This window comes from Anopheles arabiensis, chromosome 3 (assembly GCF_016920715.1).
Source record: "Anopheles arabiensis isolate DONGOLA chromosome 3, AaraD3, whole genome shotgun sequence".
In the NCBI taxonomy this organism is placed as follows: domain Eukaryota; kingdom Metazoa; phylum Arthropoda; class Insecta; order Diptera; family Culicidae; genus Anopheles; species Anopheles arabiensis.
Genome location: NC_053518.1, coordinates 2,497,524 through 2,524,041, shown reverse-complemented (window position 1 = coordinate 2,524,041; position 26,518 = coordinate 2,497,524). Strand labels below are relative to the sequence as shown.

Below are 26,518 nucleotides of genomic sequence, written 5' to 3'. Positions count from 1 at the left end.
TGGCAAATCGAGATGAAAAACAAGATAACAAGATCCCATTTCCCCGCCTGGGCGAGAAAATCGTTAAACAAACAAAGACCTGTTCTTCCCCGCAGCACTATTCACTATCAGTGGACTTGTGTTGATCGTTGATAGGCACGGTACCACACCAATCACGGCCTCCATTTCCTCTCTAACGATTTGCAGCAGCGGGCTGCTTAATGGTATAATTGAAGTTATTATCATATCAGCAACAGCACAGGGCTCGGGAATCGCAGCTCGGGCACCGATCTGCGCCGCACCGTTCGCTAATGGTTGTGTCGGGACGGCTGTGTGTTGCCCTCGTCGGGTTTGTGCGTACAGGCTTGCCCTGTTGTGGTGCGTGTGTTAAAGAACTCATCACTCCGGGTTCCCGCACATCAGCTTCCCTTTCGTACCCGTGTTTGGCCTCCCGGAAGATCAAGTTAGGGTTAATAAACGATTCCGTATTTTTTTCGCTCCTCTTTACTGGGTTCTCTCTCCTTTTATTACACGACACGACGGTGCTGTTACACGTTGGGCGGAATATGGGAAAGAGAGCAAAGCTGTTAATGTCTTGCACACCTCGGATCTCTGAAAGGGTGGTGAAATGAAGGGAGGAAGAATTGATTCCGTTCCCCCGCGCGAAGGGCTCCATCAAACTCCCATCGTCATCGTGATCGCGATCCGCCACGGCTCCGTGCACTCCGTGATTGCTGGCGGGGTGTGTTGCTGGTTGCTCGCTGCGCGCTCCTCAGTTCCGAATCATTTAAAGCCCAACAAACCACCTGGGCCTGTGTCGGCCCCGTTCCGCCGCATCCGTCTCTGGGACCGACCCTGCGAGACCCTGCTGATCCGCTGTTTCCTTTCGCCGGAGCCGCTAGAACCGGCGTGCGGTGTGGGAAAACACAATCTTTAACTAGTTCTTCCGCAGCAGTAGAGGCGCTTTTTCAGTTTTTACTACTATCCGCTTAGCGGTAGTCGCGAGTTGTTTGTTGCTCCACTTGCATAAAGATGTAATTAACGAGAGATGGAGCAGCAGGGTCTTTGGGAACGAGGAAGGTAAGAGGGTGGAATGGGAATGACCAAGCATAGCGCGCGAGGAAACGATGCACGACGCCTCTTCTGCAGGTCGTCTCGATCTCGCTTCACCGCTGAGAAACAACTGCTGCTGCTGCTGTGTCTTCCCTATTGGGTTGGTTGGTTGGTGGCTGTGCAAAACCCACGACCCGGCTTGGCACTGTTTATGAGTCATCGGTCATCGTGATACATTGAGATTAATTGCCGCAGCCCGGGCCTTTGTGACGGTGAAATTGTGTGGTAAATTTTGCAATCGTAAAATGGTAATGCCAAGCCATTTCGTGTGTAAGCTCGGTGTGTCTTTCTCGCAAAGGATGGAAGATGGATGGATGCATGATTCGTATTATCGCTTCATGATGACGAACAATGTCGTGTTTATTGCTCGCCTAGCCCGTAGGTTCATGTGAACTGTTGAATAAATACAGCTGTTAGATAAAGTGCTCCAAATGCGCGCCTCTTTGCATAGTTCCGTTCCCCGGGAACCCGGGGTTGCCCAGAAAAATCATCCAAATGGAAGGAAATGCCCCAACCAACATCAACCACAACCGGGCTACGAAATGCTACGATAGCCAAAGAATGGCATCCACTGGCCAGCCTCTTTCGCCCTTTTTCCCCCCACGAAGCTCCTGGTGAAATGGTGACGATACGGCGGCACGAAAAGTTAGGTGTTACGACTGCGGAATGCCCCACACATAAGCCTTTTTTTGCCGGCTGTCGACTACGACGACGACCACGACGCTGCTAGGGCCGCCATTCCAAGCGCTCACGGAACCATGACACCCCAGTGCGGCGCCTCTCTACGCACACGATGGCGATCCCATCTAAAAGGGTTGTTTTGTGTGTTGTGGCACCTTCAACTTCACGCGCTCTCTGTGCGCATGAAATTCCAATCCCAAAGCTGCTGTGGGATTCGGCAGAATGTGCTTGTTGAGCAGGTTCTTTGTGGTGTCGAGTGTTCGTGTGTGTGGGTTTGTGTTTTTTTCACATTACTCAAGTATCTTATTCGCACTCTCGATTGAAGTTGTGCAGCAAAGTTGAAAAAGTGGTTGAGAAAAGCAACAATTCAATTATAGAATGCGCCTGCCAGAGAGAGAGAGAGCGAGCAATGCAACTGCCCCCGAACTGCAATCAGTGTTTCGGGAACGTTCCAATTCGTTCTACTCCAGCATTCTTATCAAATGTTGCCACAGCGATGGAGCAGTGGCCAGCGTCTCGTGGTCGGAAAGTTATCAAAAGTTCGTCAGAAATGTTGTTTTTTGGTACAGCTCCGTCCATTGGCTCTTGGTGCATTGCTCCCTGCAACATGGCACGTGCCGTTGCTGATGTACCGTTGACAGCAAATTGCAAGTTCTGTGCAAAGGCGACCTTCTTGATTGATCCGATCCCACCTTCGCCCTGGGTCGTTGACGCATTCAGAATATAGTTGTGGCATATAGTTGATGAGGTGCATTACGCATTCGCTTTAGCCGTCTGATGCGCGTATAAAGAATGTTATCGACAAGGTAGACAAAAGCAGCCACGGCCTTGCCCAGAGTTTGGAGCTTTCTCACTTGCGCGAACGCACTGGTGTGAAACGAGCCCGCTGTTGCAAGCGCCGTAGCAGCAGCAAGCGCGGTTCGATATCGAGTTGGAGTCGTATGCTGCTGCTGCTGCTGTTGCATATCTTCACGCGGTGGTGCTGCCGAAGTTGGTTCGGTGGCAACCCCTGAGACATTTTCCGGCAACCACACAATTCCAGCGGCACCACATAACAACGGACCATGCACGCACGTTCGAGCGGTCGGTTGCATGTGGCCGAAGGTTTGTGTGCAGCCGCCGCGTTTTCTTCATTCTAGCTTCTTGGCGTTCGCTTCGGTGTTTGTGTAATTTTGGATTGCTTCACTATGACGGGACGGGACGGTGTGTGGAGAAGGCCTTGTGCGGTTGGTTGCGGCGACTGGCTGGCTCTCGTTATCGGTGCATCCATCCAGCGGTTGTGTCATCGACGACGACGGCGACGGTGGGCGAGAAAGGAAACAAAAGCGATGGGATAAGCGATTGCAGCGGCATTTGTTGGCGGTGTTTCCGGCATTGCACGTTTTCCCTCTCAGAAAAATGCTTATTTTTGACACACAAATAATCCTTCGGGCATCGGGGTTTCCCCCTTTATTCATCGTGGGTTCTGGACCACCCGGCATACACTGTGGATGTGCTTACCTTTGTGTTTTTTAGCACCTTTGCTCTTCTCCCCATTTCTTCATCCCCAAAATTGGAGGGATGCAGGCGGGCGCAATGTCTCTCAGCAATTGTTGCAAATATGGGAGAGAATGGGAATGCTCTCTAATTTACTCCCCACACTAGGCCGAAGCTGCTTTCCTTGCTCCGCTAGAGTCCCCCCTATATCACCTTCTCCCTCCTTCCTTTCTATAACATTAGCAACGCACCCCTCGAAACGCACCCCCAGAGAACGTCATATCTCTCGCTCGCACTCTATCTCTCTCTCTCTCTCTCTCTTTTTCTCTAAAGCTATTCTCTCTTTTGTTTTCCGAGTGGGTGGGAGAGAGCTTTGAATCTCTCTCTCACTCGCGTGCGCGATTTCTCTCCACTCGACTGGTTTTCTGGGGGTGACTTGGTTGGATCTCGACTGCTCCCGGTTCGTTCATTTGTTTTCCGCTGTTCGCGAGATTTAGTAGCGCACCCGACGCCATCTCACGTCCATCGGATCTCTCGGCTTCGTTATTCGTGGTTCCAAAAGCCTCTATCCAGGTCCGGTTCTATTAGTTTTTTTTTATTTCGCACCAAACCACCCTCTGTGCGTGCGTCTGTGTAAGTGTGTGTAAGTGTGTTCTTTTCACTTCTTTCTTTATCCGGTTGGTGGTGTGTTTTTTTGTTGTTGTTCGTTGGTTGGTTGGTTCGGTTCAGTGAAGTTCTGTTCAGTGTGCAGTAGCGAGAGAAGCGAACGGCTGCTGTACACCATCGTCTGCGTGCGTGTCCACTATATCCCGCTATCACTCCCGAGGGTCCCGAGCCCCGAGCTGAGTGCTGTGTGAGGTGTGGTGTTAGGTGTGTGCGAAAGGTGAGCAGAATCCAATCTTCCCCAAGAGCACACACACATACACACACACACACGCATGAGATATCCTGCAGTGAAAAGTGCGTCCCGTCCCGTCGCCTCCTGCGTGTCCTCCACTCTTGACCGTGTCCTTTCTCGTCTGCGAGTGTGTCCGTGTGAGTGAGAGCTTTTAACTGTGTGGTGCAGCAATGTTAAACCAGTACGGTGCGGCCTGACCCTTCCGACCCCAGAGATCGCAGACGGTCTATTAAAGATATTGTGTGATCGTGTGTGTGTGTGTGTGTGTGTTTGTATGCAACAATAGTGATTATGCTCGCTCCAGACGTGCGTGTGTGAACACAACTATTATCGGTGCGCTCTTCCCATGTTTGCCTTGTGTACAACCCTTTCTTCATCCCTCCCTTTCTTGGCCAGCTCCCCCACGAGGGGAGTGTATCTAGATAAAAAGCGCCCTCCCAACGCACTGCGGAAGAGATATGTACGCATAAAAAAGAAGAAGCGCAAGAAGAAGAAGTAAAACACTCGGCTTTCTTACATTGTACCGCTGGGCGCGCTGGAGCCCCGTGCAGACCACGGTAACAACATCCGTCGACAGCATCAACACCCCATGCGAGCTTGAAACTAAGCGAGAAATAATATGTACACTTCAAGACGGAGAGCTAGTGTGATGCGAGGGGGGAAAGGGGGGCGAAAGCGCTAACTTTCCTTCCAGTGGTGATGGTGGTGCTGGTGGTAGTGGTGCCTCAAAGATGGAAGTGCAAAAGGCACACAAGAATTTCGCTGTGTGAATATGCTTAAGGGCCGACGCCTGCTGCTCTCTTTCTCGCTCTCTCTCTATCGTCCCCATTTGTGCATGTGCGTGTGTGTGTGCCCGTGAGCCTTCCAAATTCGTAGCTCCTGCAGGGTCCCTCCCCACCCCACAGCTGTCGCCAAAGAATGTGACGCAAGGTGTGCCGTTTACGTCCCAAAAACCCTAAGGGCCTTTGCTGAGAAGAAAATCAGCTGTCACACTGGTGCGCGAACAAGACGACAAAAGGACCACGGTGACCCACCACCAACTCTCCCCTCCCCACCACCCCTTTGCGATTGTTCGTTGGCCGCCGTTTGGTTGAAGTTGCGCGTTGTTGTGGTTATTGGTGTGCTGTGCTCTTCGGTGATCAAAGAACCCATCGGTCAGCGCTATACGATAATATACGCCCAAACTCGCCGTTCCACACACACACACACACACACACACACACACACACACACACACACACACACACACACAAACACACACACACACACAAACACTCACAGCGGAGGAGAAAGCAGCGAAGCTTGTCCATTCGGTGGGCCGCATCAGATGGCTGCAGGGCAAAGCAGGACAAGGGGGAAGGTAGCCGGGGCTGGCGCGGTGGGCTGGTTGGATGGCCCGGGGGACGGGATCGTGTTATTGTGTAGTGTGTTTTGTTGTGTTGTGTTACCCCCATGTAAGAGCGTTGCGATGGTGACGAGCGGAAAACAGTGGAGGAACAAGAGATTTTCGAACTTCATGTGTGTCGGTGTGTGTGTTTGTGTGTGTGTAGAGGGTTTCTCCCCATGTTTGTGTGTGTGTGTGATTGAATGGGGGGTGCGATCGCGAAACACGCCAAGCGCATGGTGAAAAGATCTTCGTGGCTCGATGCTTTTCGTCTTGCATCTCTGTCTGCAGCACCGCACACATCCCCCCACCCGCGGACACGGAGTTGTTTCTTTGCACCATCCACCCGCTTGTTGGGCTGTTGTTTGATTGGGGCCTTCTGGCCACCCTCCCCAAGCGTTATACGTAGCGCCCAGAATCGAGATTTCGAGCTTTTTCTTACCAGTTTTCGTTGCCCTTGCACTGTCGAGCCCCACCGGTGATGCTGCTACACGGCAAATCGAGCTGTCGAGAATTCCGGTTCTCTGTGCTTCCCGTCCCTCGTCGTACGAAAATTGGAACCAGCGGGCTCATCCCGCAAAGTGGTGGAAACTTGCTGGCAGGAAATAAGTAGGCTGAGCACAGTGTCGTTTCCGCTCCCTAGCGTGGCGTTGATCGTGGCTAAACAGCTTTCCTCTGACCTAGGTAGAAAGGAAAGAAGGGCAATTTTCACCCGGCAAGAACGAAATGGTGACAACGTTGCCGCAAAATGCAACTCCTCAAATGCCGAGACAAGCTAAAGCGAATGCTAAGCTAAGCAGTAATCTAATAGCGCGATTTCGGCACATGCAGTCGCGGAAAGTCAACATTAATCTTTCGAGACGCCCTCGATTCGGCGGAATGGAAAGGAGATACTCGACGTCCGCTCGGGATGCGAATTCAGGTTGATTAAGGGTTGGGTTTTTGCAGCTGCCTGACCTGAATGTTTGGGCAGTATTTTTGGTTTTCGTTGCGCGCCCTTCTCTCGATGGGAGGCTTTTTTCGTCTTGGCTTTGCTGTTAAATGATGCCATCCCAAGGACAGCCGTACGCTAAAAAGCTCTGCTGTCATTTCAGCTGTTTCTTGCTTTTTCTCTCTCCCCTCGCGCTGTCCTCGGACAATCTATTTTGGTGTTTGGCCTGCTGTGGCTTTTTTCTGGTGGATGCATGATTTATTATGATTTGACGCCCGTACTTTTTGCTGAGTCGAGTCTTTGATGGCCAAAGGTCTGCTACGCCATAAAGTCCTTTCTTTGGCATCTCTGCTTTGTCCTAGACTCCTTAATACATAATGAACTATTTGCATAAAATTGAGCAAAATGAATACTTCTTCTCTAGACTACAACATGTTGGGGGACACGTTTGTCCTGAAGTTCACTAGAGTTTATCATCACCAAACAACAGTGCTGCTAGAGGAACGAAGTTTCGTATCTTGTGTACTACGACACGCCGTCCCAGAAACTGGGTCATTCGACGCGACTTTTGACTCCACGGCTCCGTACACTGTATTGCGCTGGGTTGGTTCTTTGGGGTGCACGATTTCGTTTGCTTTGTTTGTTTTCGGTTCGACTTTTGCTTTATCTGAGCGACCGTAGCAGCACCGACGAACGACCAGCATAAAACTTTACAGCACTGTGTCCTCCTGAGATTGGCCGTTTGTGACAATCTTCCACTGTTGCGCCCATTGGCCGGAGCCGAGCCGAGAAGGACCGGGTAAAAGCGCACCGAATGGGGCCGATTTAGTGGCGGGCCAGTTTGCTTTCGGGCGGTGCGCCAAGTCGCGGACCATTCCCTTTGGGAAATGGTGCAAATGACGGGGCAAATAATTAAAGGCAATCGAACACTTTCCGCGTGCCGGATTTTCTTGCCCGCGTAGCGGCTTGGGAGCAGTTGGGATCGAAATACAAGGGGAAAATTGCAATCGAAAGCAATCAAACTTTTCTATCGAGAGAGGGGAGAGGAGTGGTAGAGAGAAGCCAGCAAGCAGACAAGACGAAGAACAAAATCAATCGCGCACCAGTGGACAACGACGAAAGCCGATCGAATGGGAAAAGCGTCGCGCGAATTGGTGAAATTGTTATGCTTTCTTGCATGCTGTAATTGATTTCGTTCGGGTCCAAATGTAGGAAATGGTTAGGAGCTGCTGCTAGGAGCCATTTCTTTGACGAGTCTTGCTCAGAAGTAAATACAATAATAGCAATCATTTCGGTTTTATGAATCTGAATAATTATTCACTAATATGCTGTAATTTCGAACAAAACATTGAACGTGGTGGACCTAAGAGTACTGGAATTTACGTTGATGATCAAATGCATCTGCCGAACGATGGCCTCATTTGAAATGAATCGACGGCACTTTCAACCGATAGAACTCCGTGCGTTTCTTCATTAAACCCCGAACTGGTTTCCTGTATTGTTTGCTTATGTTTACATTAGCATTTGTTTATATTTTCAACAATGCTTTCTCTCTGTCTCACGTACAATTGAACATGAACAATGGACACGATGTTGGCAATGGTGCTGGGGTGTATTTTATTTTCGAACGAATATTATTTTTATGATCTGTTTGTTGCACAAGCACTTCCGCAAACGCTCTTTCAGAACTCGAGCAAAGCGTTGGAAATGGTATAAAGTAATCTCAAGCAAAAGCCAAATAAAACTAACAATTACTCCTCCAATATACAGATACCAAATAATAGACACATCCACAACATTGAATGCACGTATGGCTAAAACGTCCTGTCTGTAGAGCAGTGCGAAGCTGCTTTTGTTTTTGTAGTACTGATCAAACAGGCCCGACTCGAAGAATGCGTGTATATAGAACGGGAACAGCTCACGTATGAGAGATTTGTTGAAGAAGTAATACAGCAAATGATACTTCAAAAACACCGTGTTGGCCACTCGCAAATTGTGTTCGAATGCAGCTTGAGCCGATTTGTCGATGTTGCGCATATTTTTTATCAACAGCGTAGTGATGTGCGTATTATCGCGACTGTAGAAGAGATAGCACATGTTTTCCAGCGACTCGCCCGGCTTGCTTAGTGGCAGATTCAAATGGTTGGAAAATGTGGTGCTGCGTGGAAAAATGCAATTGTTGCGTATTTCTTCCGCTGAGTTGATCTCCGGGAAGAACCGCGTATAGGACAGGTACGAGAAGATCAACGATTGGTAGCAGGATACGATCACAATGGACAGCAAACAGTAGTTGGTGATGATCTGTTTCTCGAACCAGCTGCCATACGTTCTGGACGGTCCGCCTAGCAGGCACATGATCATCTCTACTGCGTTCTCCAGCACGGTACTCTTGTTGCCGTCTCCAAACAATGACAGTACCACAGCCAATACAACGACCAAGGAGAACAGTGCGATCCAACTATAGTAATCGAACGGATCTACTAGTACCCAGATGATCGGTTTCGGTTTGCTGCGCGGAACCAGAACACTGATGAATGTACTGCCAAGGGCAAGAATCTTGTCCGAGCCCAGGAACGATATGCCCATGTTCACTACACCGTAATCCGGGAAGTCGACCGTGCTCGTTGTAGCCTCAAACGTTCCATTCCGTTGTTGCGCTATGGTTTCTCCGAGATATGCGTCGAAGGTGACTACCTCTAGATTTCCAGCTGGCAGTAGCAGGCAAATCTTTCGTCCGTACAGGTTCTTCAGGTCGTTCGGGACGCGTATGTCGGACGGATCGAGCTGTATGGTTTGGTTCGTGAAGAAGTTCTTGTGATGAATCTCTATGCTGGATCGGCTGTACAAAATGTGATACGCCCGGTCGAGAATGAATCGTTTTCCACTGTCGAGTTCGTGCATGAAAATGTTTTCCTTCAACTTTGGGTGAAATATGAAGTACCGGCTGCCGTGATGGAGAGCTGTATGGGGCTGTGGAAACAAAAATCCGAACATTAGTTGGCAGAGATGATATGTTTAGTTGAAGTAGTAACATACGTCTAATCTTTCATGTCCTCGAGCCATCAGAACAGCACAACGGCGAGTCTCGTATGTCCAATAGCTTAAATCGCCAACCTGGTTAGATATGATTTTTGGTGGCTCATTTAGCTTCAAAATGGCCATTAAAATGTCTTCTGAGAGAGCGTCATTGGCGTAGTTGAGGATGAAAACCTTTTTGTAGCGCCATGGTGGGCACCACTGCTTTTGGAGTTCCACAAATGCTTTCACAATGAAGGTTATATCGGAATGTGGAGGAGATAGCAATGCAAATGAGTTTGTTAGATTTCCACAGACAGGCCAAGTGTAAAAATGTGTAATAACAGTTACTATTAGTAGTACATGTGAATGAGACATGATGGTGCATCAACACTTTCTGACTGCATCCTAGAATCACCTAACGTGGACTAGGAACTAGGAACGCAAATCGCACAAAGAATCGGCGATTTGTGACATTTCATTAAAGCATAACACAATTTAATGAAATTGTCTGTATGTTTTTGTGATTGTTCCTTACGTGCACGTGCACAACAGGCGCATTGCATTGTTAATGAGCTTGACATTCGACATTCGTTGCAATCACACTAAAAAGTTGAAATCGTTACTGTAATGTATCTAATAATTTCGAGCAATTTTTCAACACTGACCAGCTGCCACTTCCGCTGCCAGAGACAGATGTGAGCGATTCCTGGCAATGTGCGGTTTGGTGTCTTCACGTACAGCTCGCTCGCACAAATGGCAAGAGTGTGGCCGAACAGTTGTTGGTTCTCGTTCCGCTGCAGCCAAAATAAAACGTGACTCATGGAAACATCACGTACCTTTCCACTTTTCGTCATTAAAGCTGGTGAAAACTGGCATCATCCGGCTGGTGTTCTTTCCGATCGCGATAAACCGATACAAGTGCAAGACTGCTGTACCACAAATTCTCACAGATGTTATCGGTTTTCATGAAAAATCTGCCTGCAAACTGAAACCGTCACTCAGGACCATTCGTATACTATGCAGTGGTTGAAAATGACCAACAGCTTCGCTCCACAGCTCTGTAGCTGAATGGTTGGTCGTTGTATTTTTAGAACAGAACATTTCAAATTCCTTTATTATTTCTTGCGCATCTGCTCGGTGGTTGTACTGTGTGTGTGTGTTGCATTCGTGAGTATTGCACACTGCCACAGTGTGGTTGTGTAGGTTTGGAATGGTCATCAACAACGATGCGTTGCAACGGAGATGCATTTGATGATCGTGTGTGAAGGTTCAATCGGTAGTTTCAAAATATTTGCATACGCTCAGTGAGGTTGCATGTATCAAGATGCAGCTTCTTCTCGCTGAGTGTTTTAAGACCATATTGTGCAATACCAAGGGCGGCCCCTTGCGAGAGCTAATCGACAATCACTCGATCGCTTTCCGTGGTTGACGGAAATGGCACTGAGACGGAACGAACAGGCAGAGTGAGAGGGAGAGGGAGTGTATGGTTGCGTCAAGTGTACGCGGAAAGCGAAATGCTTTTCCACCGACTGGCGACGCATCTGACCATTTAAACCGTCCCTGAGTGCTTTCGATGTTGTCGCCGGATGAGCACAAAGGATGGGCGGCCGCACGACAAGCTCCCGTGGCCATGCTGTAACGTAATCTTGTCGAATCGATCTCAAAATCACGATGCGTGGCGACTTCTCGCACTTTGCTACCATCTCCGGTCCCCACACACCACACGCACACATGCTGCCCTTGGGCGCTTCTTTCTCCTGCCCAATACCGTTCCGATGTGATGGTGTGCCGCGTGTTGGATGATGATTTTTTAAGTAAATTACCCTTACGAAGCCATAATTAAGGACGGCATAAGTTTCGATAAGCTGCCTTTGTTGCAAATGACTCGTTCGATGGCACGGCAGTGTGTGGTGTGACGACAGCCGGGGGGTTGGGTTTTTTTCTGTGCCACCCGTATAAGACATCTCGACAATTTTGGTAAGAAATCATTATGCCTGCATGATGAAGCTCATGATGGAGAAGACTGCTGCTGCTGCTTTCTTCGGTGCGTTACTTGCCCGGCTGAAGGAAGTCGAGGAGGAAAGGGCACTGTGTGTGTCTTACGGTGGAGAATGAGCACTCGAGCATTGTAGTAAAAAATTGTTTTTATGGAAACCCTTCAAATTCCTGCGGCAGTTTTGGTTTACGCAGTCCATTAGCCCAAATAAAATACCTTTTATGGTGTCATATTACGTCGATTTGTTGCTTACTTCAAAAAGCCACATTTTTCATGCGTTTCATTTCGAGCAGTGGCTGCTCGTACCCAAAACGAGGCAAATCTGTTGAAGGCCATTCGAGCGGATGAAATGGTGTACAGACGAAAAGACGGAATCGAAATTGAAACATTTGAACTGAAACTTCCCTTTTTTTTCAATCGTTAACATTGGATTTCATACGGATTTGCCCTTGTTTTGCCGATATTGAATGACGGGAGAAAAAAAGTAAATCAGAATTCTTCCTCTGCTTCTGCTGGACGGATCACGTTGGAGTCATTTTCATTTAACCCGATTCGTCAGGCACAGGTTGCGTTGATAATTGTTTTTCTTTTGTTTACGTTTGATTAATGTTCAAGGTTTTGACAGTACGTACCTTCATCATCTTCTCAGTTTGGTGGAAAAAATAGGAAGTTAATCTTGGTCAGATTGAATCGAATCCATCAACTCGGGTTACACTCGATTTAAGAGTGATTGTGCAAGAAGCGACCCAAAATGCACATAATGTACACAATTTTGTAATAATAACCTATCAAAGCTAATATATGCTATATAAAACGTTTATCTAATAAAAATGTTTTTTTTTCTCTCTCAGCAGGTACGCATTGTCGAAGTTCCGTGAAGATTGACGTATTGCTTATAGAACATTAGACGGTAAGCAACTACATGACTGTGTCTATTATTGATTAAAGCATGGCTAAGGCTATTCGAATCAATGTAATACTCTTAGTTCCGCCAACGATAAGATCGCATATTTGGGGGATGTTAAGATAAGATTGTGGTTAGCTTGGGAAAGCATAAACGGCGAAGGGTTGGACAAGTGGAGAAGGATATCATCGTTTACAGAGCATTCGCGTACGTCACAAGCGTGGCTATAGGCAGTATTACTATCGCATGCTTCTGATAACGTCAGCAACAGCGCGTGAGGGGTATTGCTCGATTATTAATTCGCTCATCTATCTTATCAACGCCCGTTTACGTGGGAGAAAGGGCATACGTGGACGGTAGTACCATAAATCGTGGTTCACCTGTTCGGCAGGATATTGGTCAGTTGACCCAAGTATATCGAATGCTGCAGATGTGTGCACGCGAAAGCTTATAAAAGCATGTCCAAAAAACTCTGACCTGTGTGATAAACAAAATAAATATTTTTGTGGGCTGAATTTGCAGATATTCAGTTGCTACTCAGAACTGGGTCATGCGGCATACCATAAATGTTGCCAAGAGCGGAACCCTAACAAGACTTTACGATTGTTTGTATCTCGATGTGGCCCTCTGCCACTAAAGCTGCCAAGCTGCCCTTTTGCGAGTGATGCTTTAATAAATCGATAAGGAAGAATTTAGATAAGCCAAGTTGGGCTGATAAGCTGCCATTAGATGATTGTAGCCAATTAACGCTAAAACGCTCTCACGATAATGGGATTTTAAAGTTGTTTCTTTAGAAGTTGAGTGCTCGGTAAAGTTTCACTTGAAGATGAATCTGTTTTCATTGATCCCTCCAGTGCTCGATAAGCCTACCGTACTGTCAATACAGTAAGCAGCGCATCGTAATTATAGCGAATTGCTTTAAACAAAAAATCACCCTTAAACCAGCTCAGGGAATGGTTCTCACCGTGATGCACCGAAGGAGAAGACTTGTTCAAGATCTTGAGGTCATTCCACGCCACATCCCAATCTCACTCATTATAACAGTGCAGCAATTGCTGTGGGATTGTGCTTTTGTTTTCCTCTAAAAGATCACCTTATCTGCACGGTAAACATAAGCAAAAGTGATGAATGACTGAGATTATTGTGCTCGCTATTGCGAATGTGCGAAAGACGTGAAAGCAATATTGCAACGTACTTGCTAAAAAGGTCATCCCGTGGAGGTCATGTAGGATGGGAAACCGGTGCAGTTATAATGGGTGCACAGTGCATTCGTATGCACCGTGGCTGGCTCCGCGGGAACACCTTTGAACTGGAGGAAAAACAAAGATTGCCCGTGCAAGTCGTTGACTTGCAGACTTTGTTTGTTTTGGTGAGAAACGAATGCGAACACGTTTCATTTGCTTTGGCCTGAGAGTTTGTTTACAATCGCACCGAATCGCGCCCTCTGCAAATGGGTGGGCATCGAACAGTGAAAGAAAAGCGAACTGCTGCAACTGGCGCTGGTAAGGGCGCAAGAAACCGTTATGATTGTTTATGTTTTGTTTAAAGCAACTTCAGCCATAGCGCGGTGGGATATTTACGTTTCGTACGGGTTTTCATGTTGTAAATAGTCTTTATTCGCTTATGTGATGGGGAGATTCGCTCTCTGGAGGTGAACCGTCCCGAGTGTGACTGCGAAAGTGATAATCGCTTGTCACAATAATGTGTGTTTAATTTGCATATTTAACCGATATTGATATTGGATTCCACCGGGTAGCCACACAACAAGTCCAAAATCAGGGGTCAATCGTTTTGTCGTAAGATATGACCAATGCTCTTTTCCATGGCTGACCCCACATAGGGTGTGGAATAAAGCAACGTCCATGATCTTTGTGGTACTACGAGCTACCGTGAGGTTATTTATATCGCTGACACTGTGTATGGAAGGATAACTACTAGCAAAGTGTGAGGGTAGAATCGTGCGAAATGGCATTAGAGATTTATACGAATTATTTATAGCTCATCATACATATGACGCCCACGAGCAAATCGGAGTGATTTTTTCCTCCATAATACATCAACCATTACATCCGGATGTATTGTTTCGTTTGAGGCATCCCATCAGTCATAGTGCCAAAAGTGGAACTAATAGATGAGAGTAGCACGATTAGAAGACAATGGCTAGTGGATATATCCATTTATCATCTGCTCGTATTGTTGCGCTACTGAATGCTAGCAGGCAGCATTTAAATATAGCGTAATTGTGCGACGCAAATTTTGGGGAATCGTTCAAGGTTCACGTCCAGTAAAAATGTCAATATTGTATCTGCTCGTTACCATCAACTAAACGACGATTTCATGCTTATTGGGAAAGTAAATCCACACGACTGGGCACGAAGGGAACTTTGTCCGACTTTTAGCAAAGTGTACGCTGCTGAGTGAAACGTCGCAGACATTCTCGTGACACCCGCTCGTACGATAAGTGCGCTAAAATCGAGCGAGCTTTTGTAACATTAATTACCACTGACCACTGACACGTTAAATATTTACACGTTACTGGTTTGCGGGAGTCGTACGCGAAGCCAAAAAAAAAGGGAGGAGAAACTGCGACAAGGAACTGACATGGTTAGCATGATGTGAACAGAAAACCCTGCTGCAGGAATCAAGACCTGAGTCGTTTGAAAGTAAGCTAGCATGTTACGATTTATTTCATACCTCTTTTACCGCTTACACAGCTCCAGATGATGCAATATACTTTGCCACACGCAATTGTGCTATTACAACGATCTGTGTTGCAAAGAGTACGAAATTTTGGGATGTTGGCGAAGAGCCTGCTCACCCGCTGCTCCGGTTAATCGGCGTTGGCTAAAGATGTTAGTGTCTTGTAGTGTGTGCCCTCTTCTCCTTTGGCGAAATGTAGTTCAAGTACAACGCGCGTTCTTTATGCTACATGCACATATAGACAGCATGAAGGAATGCACGGCGCATGACGTAACCGGACATTGCGGTGCTTTTTTCCCTCTTGTTGCCACAATTAGGACGCAAGTCGCGTCCAACCACCGTCAACCACGGGGCTCAGCAGCTCGCGAATCTCGTTGAGGGCCTCGGCGTTGGCCTGGAGGAGTTCACCAATCGGTGATCGCCAGCACAAAGATCTGATGCGACGGGTAATAACCGGTTTCACCGGCACGATCGCAGGAGCCCATTGATCGGTGGCGGGATAAAAAGTAATGCGCGGAGCCCAAAAAGAACGTGAGATACAGAGCGAGAGTGAGAGAGAGAGAGAGCACGCACGGCAGACGGGAAGGCTCCTTCGATGTGGCCCCCTCCCAGGGGCCAGGGTTTCACGTTTCAGGTCGTCACGCGAGTGTCGAGTCGTTTGTAGGTGACATCATTCTCTGTCCAGTTTTGCTAACACCGCTAACACAGCATACTGGCGCGTCGTGGGGCACGCAAACCTGCGTCAGCTGTTGAACGAGTTCGGTCCAGCAGCAGCAGAACATAATGCGATTGGATTCTTCCCGCTCAGCAACGGTACTTCCCGCATAATGGACTTTTTGCTTCTTCTTGAGCCTTGGTCCTTACAAATCAACGGCTGTTTTGTCCTGTTTTCATGAAGCCTTCCAAGTAATTAATTATTCATTATCGACGCATCTCTGGAACACACAAAAACCTGCGTCAATTTTGTAATCAAAAATGTGTTCTGCACACTGAGCACACATAGTACGGGATCGGGGATAAAGTACTCCCATATCTTGGTCCACTTTGACTGTGTTCATGACACTTTTTTACGATTTGCATTATGATCCAATTAAACATTGTCAAGCGACCACGAACCGGAACCAAACGTGAAGTGAGGCAGCATTAAATCTCGTCTAATTATACTTGATTTCAAAAAAATGGTCTGCGTTGGAAGCGTCCGCTCTATGGTACACAACACGCTATGCCGCATACTCCGCCACGCTTTTGGCCACACAATGGCCCTTCCTAGAACGCCAGCATAAAGCGCTTCCGGTAGAGCAGGTTCCGGGGTGCTTTTGCTGAAGGTTTTATGGGCAGTGAATGTGTCTGCAGCAGTTCTGTTAAGTAGTGCACAACCCTTTGGCATGACAACCCTCGAGTTATTGCTCCACCTTTTCGCTTTCTTCCATATGTAGATTCCACATTACACACCCTATATCTCTAGAGATGGATGGGAGAAAGAGGTGTTGCGTGCTAGCAGTAGTAGCTGCACTACTTTCAGATTTTTATTCCCGCTGGTTGTAGAATTTTTATTTGCTTTCCCGACTGGGGACTGGCTGTGTGTGAGTGTCGATTGCTTTTTTGCCCCCGTTTGTTTGGCTTAGCTTTTCAAAACAAAATTTAATCGAAAGGTATAACATTATAATGATGTCTGCCTGGGTGTGTGTGTGTGTGTGTAGCCTCAGTCTGCAATTTGAAGAGCGATTTATCAAATCACAGACACAAGTGGCGGTTTGGGGTGCAAAACTTTACGAAACGTCTGCAATAATTCGTTTCAATTAACGTTGCCAGCACGCGAACGCTCGAAAATCGTTTTCAGCAATAAACTTCCTGCAAGGGAGTTACAATGGGATTGGCCAATGGGGCTGGGACTGGCAGCTCAAATTTGAGCGTGATATATCCCCACGGACGACAAGAACATAATAGCTTTCCAGCCGAGTGTCAGTTGCACAAACCACCATATCAATGATGTATTTTTAATTACATTCTCACAACTTTTACTGCCTGCACGCGAGTTCAACGCGTGAAAGAGGAGATAAGGAGCACCAAAAATGCTGACAAATGAAAGTCCATTGCCTAGAAGCGATTCTTCGACACGTCCTATACATCGGCCTAGCTAGCGGCGCTGCAAATGAGAATGCATGCACCAGAATATTGAATTATGGCAACACCATCAACCAAGCTGAGGCATCTTGTTTACATCTCTCGTGTCGTTAGAACGTCGCATTATATTTCAGGTGAAGCTCAAAATCTTAATTGGATCAGAAATTGGATTGGTTTGCGACTGACGGTGGTGGTGTGGCCGCACCTAGCCTCAGTGCTGAGTGGAGAAGGTATTATGTTAATAACCAACCTTCTGGGCTGAAACCTCGCAAGTTGGCGAACCTCTCGTGCATTCATGACACTTTATCTGTTTACACTGGCGCATATTGGAATATGAATTTCAAACCCCCTCCCCAAACAGAACCAAGCAACGCAATGCAGTTTATTCTCTGCACAGTCTCAGGCCTTTCAAGAAGGAAAAAAGACCCTTTCCGCTGCAGTAGTGGAGCCCTTTCAGTGTCCATCATGGTTGGTTTGCCGCCAAATGGGTACTCATTTCACATTCAATTAACTCGACGGTCGTTACGCACGAATCCCCCCTTGGTTGTGATGCAGCACAGTACACTGAAGCCCGGTGTTGCAGCCAACAGAGCTGGTTATGCTGATCGAATTATGCGGGAATAGACCCCCGGGAGGGTGAGAGAATGGGCGAACGATGAGCATACGCAAAAACACTGACAGTTAATGCTGGCAAATGGTGTGCTTATGTATCTTTATGGTTATGAATGCATGCTTACATCTAGTACAGCGAAAGGTGAAGCCATTCGGAGGGGGTGTTTTTTTGTGACACCAGCGTACAAAGTCATCTCGGGATCTGGTTTCGATTCACCGCCGTACATTGGTACTCACGATAGATCGGAGATGTGAGTGAATCAAAATAATTAATCTGATGCCATTGGGCATCGCTGTCCTGCGCTCTGGAGGGGCCGTGTCACGTTGTTGCTGACGTTGATGGAAAACAAATGTTTAGAAGCGGAGAAACTGCCAAATGGGGGTTGCACATTCACTTTGCTTGCCCTTCAGCCGCAGTTTACGTCAATCTGGGCACGATTAACGAATGCGCATTTGCGTCGGACGTTGGATGTAAAGGATACACGTTTAGTTGCTATCACATTTTTCCAGCTACGTTGTAGTACGCCGTGCAGTAGGTACAACAACCGGTAAGATGACACTCTATGGAATGGGAACTCTCGGAGCTGTGTTTATTACATCCGCTGTTACTGTTGTTAGAAAATAAATGCACTTCATGGGCATTAAAGCGGCAGATGGCGCGAGTACAGTTATATTACTTTGTACCTACCAGGAGGACAATGCGAATGTGTGCCGGGCGCGTGAGTTCATCATCATATCAAAGAAGTCGCCGCTTTTGCATACAATGGAGGCAGCGAAATTACCAAGCACAGTTCACTCCACCGACAGACTGTAAGGGGGGCCCACTCTCCTGTTACCGGTCATAACTGCGACAGTAGGGTTCCGAGTGGAGAGGACGCTTTACTAATGAAAATAGAGCACATGTACAAGAAAACATCAGTGTCAAGCTTCAGCTAGCTGCCTGTGCTTTGTTTCGGTCCCCATCCAATCTATTACCTGATCGTCGAGTACAGGTGTTGTTTGTGTGTGTGGAGGGTTGTGTAGAGAACAGAAGAATAGAGATCCATGTTTTTGAACAACATGAAGAAACGATACAAAGAAGCTAAATGGAGATGCACTCAAGGGGAAAAGTAGAGCAAAGCACCCAACCCAGCACTTGGGTATGATGAATTGCGAACCTGATTCTAAAGCAGGCGCTATTTGCATGCCAGCAACAGTACAGAAGCGAGGTGTGTGTGTGTGTGTCTCGGCGGTTTGATTATAATAAAATATCGATTATTATTATGGTGAATAGAAAAACTCCCATGCCCGTGGAGACCTGCAATAAAGGGGATGACACATATATGCAAGTCCCAAGAGAGACAATGTGTGCCATCCGCAAGGCAGGCAAAACGGCAAGCAGCAAAAGATGGAACGATGACATCCGCCGCTGTCGTCCCATCAGTCAGCCAGTCAGTTAGTCCGACACAGACGACGCCCGATAGAGAATGTCTTACAGTAAGGAGACAGCAAACAATCAAGCTTTTCCGGGGTGTGTGGAGCACAAGGAAGAGATGAAGGTAATGATTGCAAAATAAAGCAGCACACCTTCAATGCGACACAGAAACTATTAGCCCGGTTTCTTTCCACCGGCTAGGTCTCGTCCAAATGTCGCGTCATAATGACGGGGTCCTAGGAAGTGGTCGGGTGACGGTGGAAGGTGGCTTTGACATAGGGCTCATTGTTGTGATGATGGATTCATGCACTCAGGCCGGTAACACGGGTATAACTGCAGCAGCGCCAGTCCCAACACATACGTGATTACATGTTGATTGTGCAAAACGAGAGCGAAATGGGCTTCAAAGCATACTTCCGGTACGCGGAAGGGACACAAGACACACGGTGCATTAGGGACAGACATAAAATATTGCTTCCCGGTATGGTTCGGTACACGATGGTGATGATGATGATGAGTTGCAGCTGTAGTAGAAAACCGGTGCTTGGATGCGTGTGCATTCTCACCCAACCATTGATTTTCATTGACCTACAGGTGGTGCAGTCCACCGTGCATTGTGTACAACTACGTTCTAAATTTGTTGCCGTGCGTTCTAAGGCACAAAGGCAGATAATTTTATTTTAATTAGCAACTTCAATGCATAAATGCCCGTTTTTTGCTATTGTTCCTGAATTGTAGTTGGGGGATTTTTAGTTCGTCCAAAAACAGGTCGTTTTGGTTGCCCTATTGCCAACCGAATTGCGACGCATACAGAGTGAGCAAAGAGATGAATTGCTGGCACGAGTTCCGTAGGTCATGGACAAAGCCAGAGGGAACTGTTTGAAATTGAATTACAATGCAAATGTTATCCAATTGTTTCTGTCTGGATTGATGCTCTGGATCTTTTTTTATTCTTTGGAAAAAACTATAACTGAAGAGGATTGGAATAACGGCTTTTGCTTTCAAGTGGTTCGTAATGATGATACTAACATTTGGATCTTGAATTCAGAATAGTACGTTGATAGGTTCTTGTTCTCTAATCGCCTTGTTTTTGACATCGTTAGGCCATTAGATTGTTTCGTTAAATTTCTTGGATGATTCAGAAAGCTTCCCCATCCAGTAATGTTGCTATGTCATTGCACATTCCAACGACGCACTTCCTGGCGAAGCGACAAATAAATAGGTATCGTCCAGAAAACCCCTGTATCATCATGATCATGAGCGACGCGTGGTTCGATAACGATGAAAACCAGACTTTTCTTAACACTCGGCAAAGTACCAACGTAGTCCAAAACCAGCCTAACAGGCCCAAATTGATAAGGGACGTGTATCAATCAATGCGTAATGGAAACTCTTGTTTGTCCTATTAATAGCATATCTGTCCCCTTGTTTGTTCAACTGCACCGGCTGATTCATACTGTGCGCGAGAGCATACCCGCATCACACGCTGACCGTAATGGACAACCGGTGTTATCGCTCAGCATTGGTGTCTGTGTGGCTGGTTTACCTGGAATGTTGTTAAAATCCCTGAAATGTTCCCCAAATTGGGCGCAAACGGCACTCTCTAGACTCTGTGGTGACGGATATAATCTGAAAAGGCGGAGCAGTGATCCGTTGTTTCACACCTTCACGAGTCGTTTCGATCAGTCAATTGCCAACTCTCCTCCATTACGTTCGTGCTATTCTAATGCTGATGCACGAAACAAAAAAACAACAACCCACAGATGGAGATTCCGCCGTTCGGCAGCGGCAGTCGAAATGCCTCATGCCGACCGGCCGTTGGTGGTCAATTTCGGTGGAATCGTTTGAAAAATCTGCCGCCAAAACGATGCCGACTTAAGTAGGGACATGATAAATAAGGCTTAATTACATTAGCCGAGACGTGCGTGTGTGTGTGCGTGTGTGTAGAAGACGACAGAGGAAGCACCGGACTAAAGATCGTGACAACGATGCGCATCACGCGCTGAGCTATCAATTTAACGCTTAGTGTTATTAATTTATTAAATCCCACGTTTTCTTTCCCGTCCGTTCCGACTCTTGCAGATTGCCTGAACGTGTGTGTGTGTGTGAGAGGACAGGAGAGGAAAAGAAAGCCTTTCAAAGTTCGTCAATTTCGTGGCGGACGCGACCTCATCACCTTGGGTGATTAGAGACGAGCGAAGCACGGAAGATAGCAGAGGGCGTGGTGTGTGTGTGTGTCCAGCTTATAGCCCCAGAAGAGACGTCCGTAAAGCGTAAAGCGAAGATCAGCAGAGCAGCGCGAGAAGATCATGCAGTGCGGCGTTGAAACCATGAACGATTGCGAGCGATCCCCCGGCCGCACCGGTCTGCGCGTCAACTTCACCGAGAAGGGCGAGGTCAAGGAGCGCCGCGAGAAGTTCCTCACAGCCAAGTACGGTTCGCACCAGATGAGCCTGATCCGGAAGCGGCTAGCGGTGGAGATGTGGCTGTACGACGAGCTGCAAAAACTGTTCGACCCACCCGTAAGTAGTGACGATCCATTACGATCCAGCCAGCCGGCAGTCTGCAGGGAACCACGGTTAATTAATACGTTTAACGTGTTCTTTTTGTTCTCTTCGTTTTTTCTTCTTTCCGGCCCTGTTTTGCCCATGTCCATGCCCGAGCGCAGACAGAAGCTATTGACGTGGACATCGACGAGATTCTAGACATGGACACCGATGACATAAGAAGATCGCATTTGTTCGTAAGTATAATGGCGTGCGGCGGCATAAAACGGTTCTGGGCCGACACACGCACGAGCGGCCGGGTCCGGGAATGTGGAATGGTGGTCCAAAAATAATTCTTCGTTTGATTGGAAAAGCAACAATCGAACGATCGCGTCGCTGGTCTCAGGCCCAACCAAGATTATATTTTTAAATCCCATATCGTAACAATCGGATTTTGTGCTACCGGTTAAAAATGCGCATGACACGGGCAGCCGCTGGTGCGGCAGCGTTGATCATCAGCAGTAAAGACCGAAGAAAACCACATAAAATCTGGCAACTAGCGTGAAATAAATAAGCAACATTCCAACCGTCGCCAGCGAGCACAATCGCAAAATCGGATTCGATAGTCCCATGTCGGGCGGGCTGGGCTGGCGGTTTATACTTCTTCTTTCTTTACTATTGCTACCAATGGGTGTAGATGCGGTAGTAAACCGCTGAGACACCTCCAACCCACGACACATCGCATTAAAGGGGACCTGCACGCAAAAAAAAGGCACTGGCTGTAGGAAGGCGGCAGCTTCAGGAAGTGCTACAGATCAGCGGCGGCCCACAGTGACTGTCTAATTTGGAATACAATTTACACATATTTGTCCTTCCTATGAGACACGGGGAAGGTGTGTGAAAAATGAATGAAACGGTTCCCCATTTCCTGCCCTATCGGTTGGCTCCTAAAAACGAACGGATCGGAAATGCATCTAGAATAGCCGCTTGATGACTGTATTGCGTTCGTTCGTTTGCATTCCACGCCCGCGGGGGTGAGATAGCGGTATCGACCAAATACAAAAAATGAGCCCCAATAAATTTTGCCAGACCAGTATGGGCTTGTGTGAAGGCCGGCTGTGGAGGGGGGGGGGCTCGAGTCGCTGATCGTATCGTAACAGATTCACTAATTCAATGAACTAATTAATTGCACAATCTACCTTCCATTCCATAACCGAGAGCGGGCGGCTCAGACCCAGACGCACGCCGCCCCAGCGTTACACCGGCGTGATTTCACCTTATAATTAATTTACATATCCGTTTCTGCCTTTCTATCTTGCAGAGCCTGCTTTCCGCATGCAAACGACCACCGCAAGACATATCGGTAAGTTGTTTTTCGTGCTTCTTTCGTTCGGTTTCCATTTTAGTTAAACGATCCTCAGCCCATGCAATGCTGGATGGGGTTAGTTTCCAATTTAGATGGCGCTCGTTTAGTGCGCTCAGCTCTTCGGTTCAGAATTAACCGGTCTTTATGGTTTTTTGCTCTGTTGTGCAATTATTATTTGAAATTACACTTTAGAGAGCATCGTACACACTTTAATTGACTCTTGTTTTTACCTTCAAACATTTCGTTGCAGAAATTCATTAGCGATCTTTTGGACAGGGCCAAAACACTCTGAGCTGGACTGGTCATTTCAGTTTAAATGTAGCGTTTAATTAATTAATTTAATGTATTATCATTTAACGACACCACCACCACCACCACCCTACCCGTACTGCTGCTGCTGCCGCTGCTGCTACAGCTGCTACCGAGGCACAACAACAAGGACTCCCAACTGGCAGACGATCCTGTGATTCCGACAAAACTAAACCAACGGCTGGACGGACGGGAGGGGGCTGTTGGTCCGATTGATCTAAGCTTTATTAGCCGTGGGCGCTTTTAGTCCCAGTTGCATGATTGGGAGCATTACTTGCTCATCAGCATTGTGTAAGTCAGAGAATGGAAAAAACAACCCCCACCTCCCCTCCGCTATCCTAGCCTTTCTCCCCCCAACCCCTATAATTTGGCACACCGCATCCGAATTCACCGTTTGGGAAAATGCGCGATGCATTACACCAGCCAGGTGGTGTGAAACAAAAAGTGCACGGAAAAAGTCTTTCGTTTTACAACACGCCAACCCAGCTTAGGAACAAACAATAGGAGATAAAGCAAAAAACAAAACGGTACAGCTTCATGCGCGCAGCCAAAACAGTTTAGTAGAGAGGGTGGGCGAAAGGAAAACAAAACAAAAAAAGAAGAAATATGGTAGGATAATAGCATGGGCGAAGAGAAAGATTTAATTTTTCTCCAAAGAATACTTTAAAACAAGCAACATAGATGTAATCGCAGAGAAGCCCCGTTTGCGGAGAAGCGGCGGAAGAGGAATCCCATGCTCGGTCGATAAATATGATAAAAACATGGACAATTGAGACAACCATAACGATGAAAAAAAAAAAAACAATAATAATGATCATAGACGAAGAAGAAGCAGTAGGAAACAGAATACAAATTATGATGTAAGTTTAAACATAGAAATTATAACCGTAATTCGTTTTTGTATTTGGTTTAAGTTTACATCTAGCATTTAGTTGACAAAGGTTGTTAAGGAAAACTTTATTTTTTTTTACTATAAGATTATCTCACTCGAGTTTTAAACCTTCAAAGCAAACAACAACAATAACAACCACAACGGCAAAACAAAATGCAAACGATCCGACAATTTTTAATGTTACACTGCCAATTATAAGACCTTCAGGAGCCACAACAAACTCAAGATCATCATACAAACAACAACAACAACAACAAAAACTGAACAATATCAATGTCGTCATATTGGTTGTTTTGTAACACTAACTCTTCTCATTCAAAAGTGGCAAGCGGTTGAAGACTTTTAGTTGACTTTGAATTACATACTTCACACAAGCACACGGTGTCTATGAACAGCGCAATACACTCTCTATCCCATGCAAACTCTGTCGTATCACCCACAGCACACGCAATACTATCTGACGCTTGTATTTTGCAAATAGAACAATTGCTCAATCAACAAAGAAACTATGAAAGTATTACACTTCAAGGATGTAAAAAGTGTTGATTATACAAGCGAAATTTGGTTGATTGTTGCTTCGAGGTTCGAGGCGAGCAGCGGAGAGCGCAATCGAAGTAGAGTAAAGATCTTAAAAGACACAGTGATACAGCGGACGCCAGAACGATAGCAGAAGTAGGAAAGAATTGTGTAGACAACGTTTTCGCCCATGCTTTCAAGTGATAGTGGGGATAACACTTAGACAAAAGTAGCTACCATTTTGAGCGAAAACAAACTATTCAACACATAACACTAAATTAGTAGGAAGGATCGCTGTGCCAGGGGCTGTTGATGGACGGCATTGATGGGCGGCAGTTGTTCTTGCTCTGGCACGTTTTTATGTAGAGCGCCGCATTGCTTTAATATCGCACCAATATACTGCTTTAGAGCGTTGGTTTAGAGGTTTGTGTTTGGTTCGAAGCTGGCGAAACACGAGACAGTCAGCCGGTTAGGTTGACCATCGTTGACGCCGGATTGGGCGCTTACAGTGTCGATCTTATATTACTCAATTCAACAAACACAACGTCACATACTCTCATCCTCATATCACATCATATCTTAAAACAAGCTGTTGTACTATAACTATTCGTTTCGCGTATTCGACTGTTAAAGCCTGTGCAGCTGAGCATAGCTATTCCTTTTTCGCAATCTTAACTAAACGTAGACAGAATCTTACGAATTAATCATACGTGTGTGTGTGTGTGTGTGTGTGTGTTGTTTCCTAGAATAATTTTCCTTCTGTAAGGTATATCACGCTAGCTAACTAGTGCCGAAACTATGTGTTTGCCCAGTAGGAACGACCATTATTAGACGATCACACCATTAAACCGCCAAACTCAACATGAACTTAACTTGCTGAACCGAACGTCGTTGAGGCCGTGGTAGTTGTCATTTTGTGAGACAGTGTAACTAAAAGGAAAACGGAATTTAATTGCACCATGTTTGCCACATCCGATTCATCCCACAGTGTGTGTGTGTGGTAAGCATCAACGACACAGGCACAGTTGCCAAATTGTGCCATTATGTTTCCATAATGGAAGGAACGATCTTGTAGCAAACGGACACTTTTACTCGAACTCGTACTCGTGCACTGTCTTCGGATGTGTTGCATTCCTTTTCGTTTCAATTGCATTATCTCAGTGGATTATTCTATAGTTTCTTCTGAAACACGGTAGCCAGCCAACCCGACCCTATTTGACGAATAAAAATCATCGTGCATCATTTGTTGCAGTTAGCAACTAAACCGTGTTAGCGAAAAAGGGCGCCACATCATATGCTTTAAGCTCCTACATGTGAGATGCCGTCTCCGCATGAGAAAAGGTTGTGTAGAAACATATTGTGTGTCTGTGTCTCTGCGTGCGTGTGCCGTTCGTCGCTCGTATCGTAAATGCTTCCATGCTGAGAGTCCGACAAGTTGCAATCCTAACACTAAACACATTAACGCACCATCTTCCGATGTTTTGGATGTTTGTGCTACGACTGGTCAATGGAACGATCCTAGGAAAGACAGCCAATTTAGTTAGATTAGGAGAGTTAGTGGTATGTCCAACAGCAAATATACATCCTAACCACTCACACACATGTACGGACGATGCGCCTAGATAAGGAACACAGAACATGTAATAAACATTTACACAAACGTTGCTTGCTACGGGAAATCGTTGTCCGAATATCCGAAACGATGATCTTGGTTTGATT

General features: G+C 46.7%; 2 protein-coding genes across 8 annotated transcripts; one reads left to right on the top strand and one right to left on the bottom strand.

The window, feature by feature from the left end:
• Window positions 1–3,719: 3,719 nt before the first annotated feature.
• On the top strand, window positions 3,720–26,459 carry LOC120902271 (protein phosphatase 1 regulatory subunit 14B). Of its 7 annotated transcripts, none has more exons than XM_040310877.1 (6): window positions 3,720–3,882; window positions 12,328–12,386; window positions 21,313–21,752; window positions 21,899–21,973; window positions 23,038–23,079; window positions 23,333–26,459. In XM_040310877.1, exons 3-6 carry the CDS (start codon window positions 21,540–21,542, stop codon window positions 23,372–23,374), a joined length of 372 nt encoding a protein of 123 aa, XP_040166811.1. In that variant the 5' UTR covers window positions 3,720–3,882; window positions 12,328–12,386; window positions 21,313–21,539; the 3' UTR covers window positions 23,375–26,459. The 7 variants fall into 7 exon arrangements, with proteins under 7 accessions (XP_040166811.1, XP_040166810.1, XP_040166807.1 ...); XM_040310876.1 differs by having other exon boundaries at window positions 3,720–3,892; window positions 12,331–12,386; XM_040310873.1 differs by having other exon boundaries at window positions 3,720–3,892.
• LOC120904996 lies at window positions 8,080–12,117 on the bottom strand. The gene is made up of 2 exons (XM_040315600.1): window positions 12,109–12,117; window positions 8,080–9,432 (listed from the first exon to the last, which is right to left on the bottom strand). The coding sequence occupies exons 1-2, from the start codon at window positions 12,115–12,117 to the stop codon at window positions 8,080–8,082; spliced, it is 1,362 nt and encodes a 453-aa protein (XP_040171534.1).
• Window positions 26,460–26,518: the final 59 nt, after the last annotated feature.

What these genes read in the sequence shown, in the direction of transcription:
- LOC120902271 (XM_040310877.1), top strand. Translation starts at nt 21,540, where the DNA reads ATGCAGTGCGGCGTTGAAACCATGAACGATTGCGAGCGATCCCCCGGC. An exon ending in TAAGAAGATCGCATTTGTTC is followed by an intron (nt 21,974 to 23,037) that starts GTAAGTATAATG and finishes TCTATCTTGCAG; the next exon opens with AGCCTGCTTTCCGCATGCAA. An exon ending in GACCACCGCAAGACATATCG is followed by an intron (nt 23,080 to 23,332) that starts GTAAGTTGTTTT and finishes ATTTCGTTGCAG; the next exon opens with AAATTCATTAGCGATCTTTT.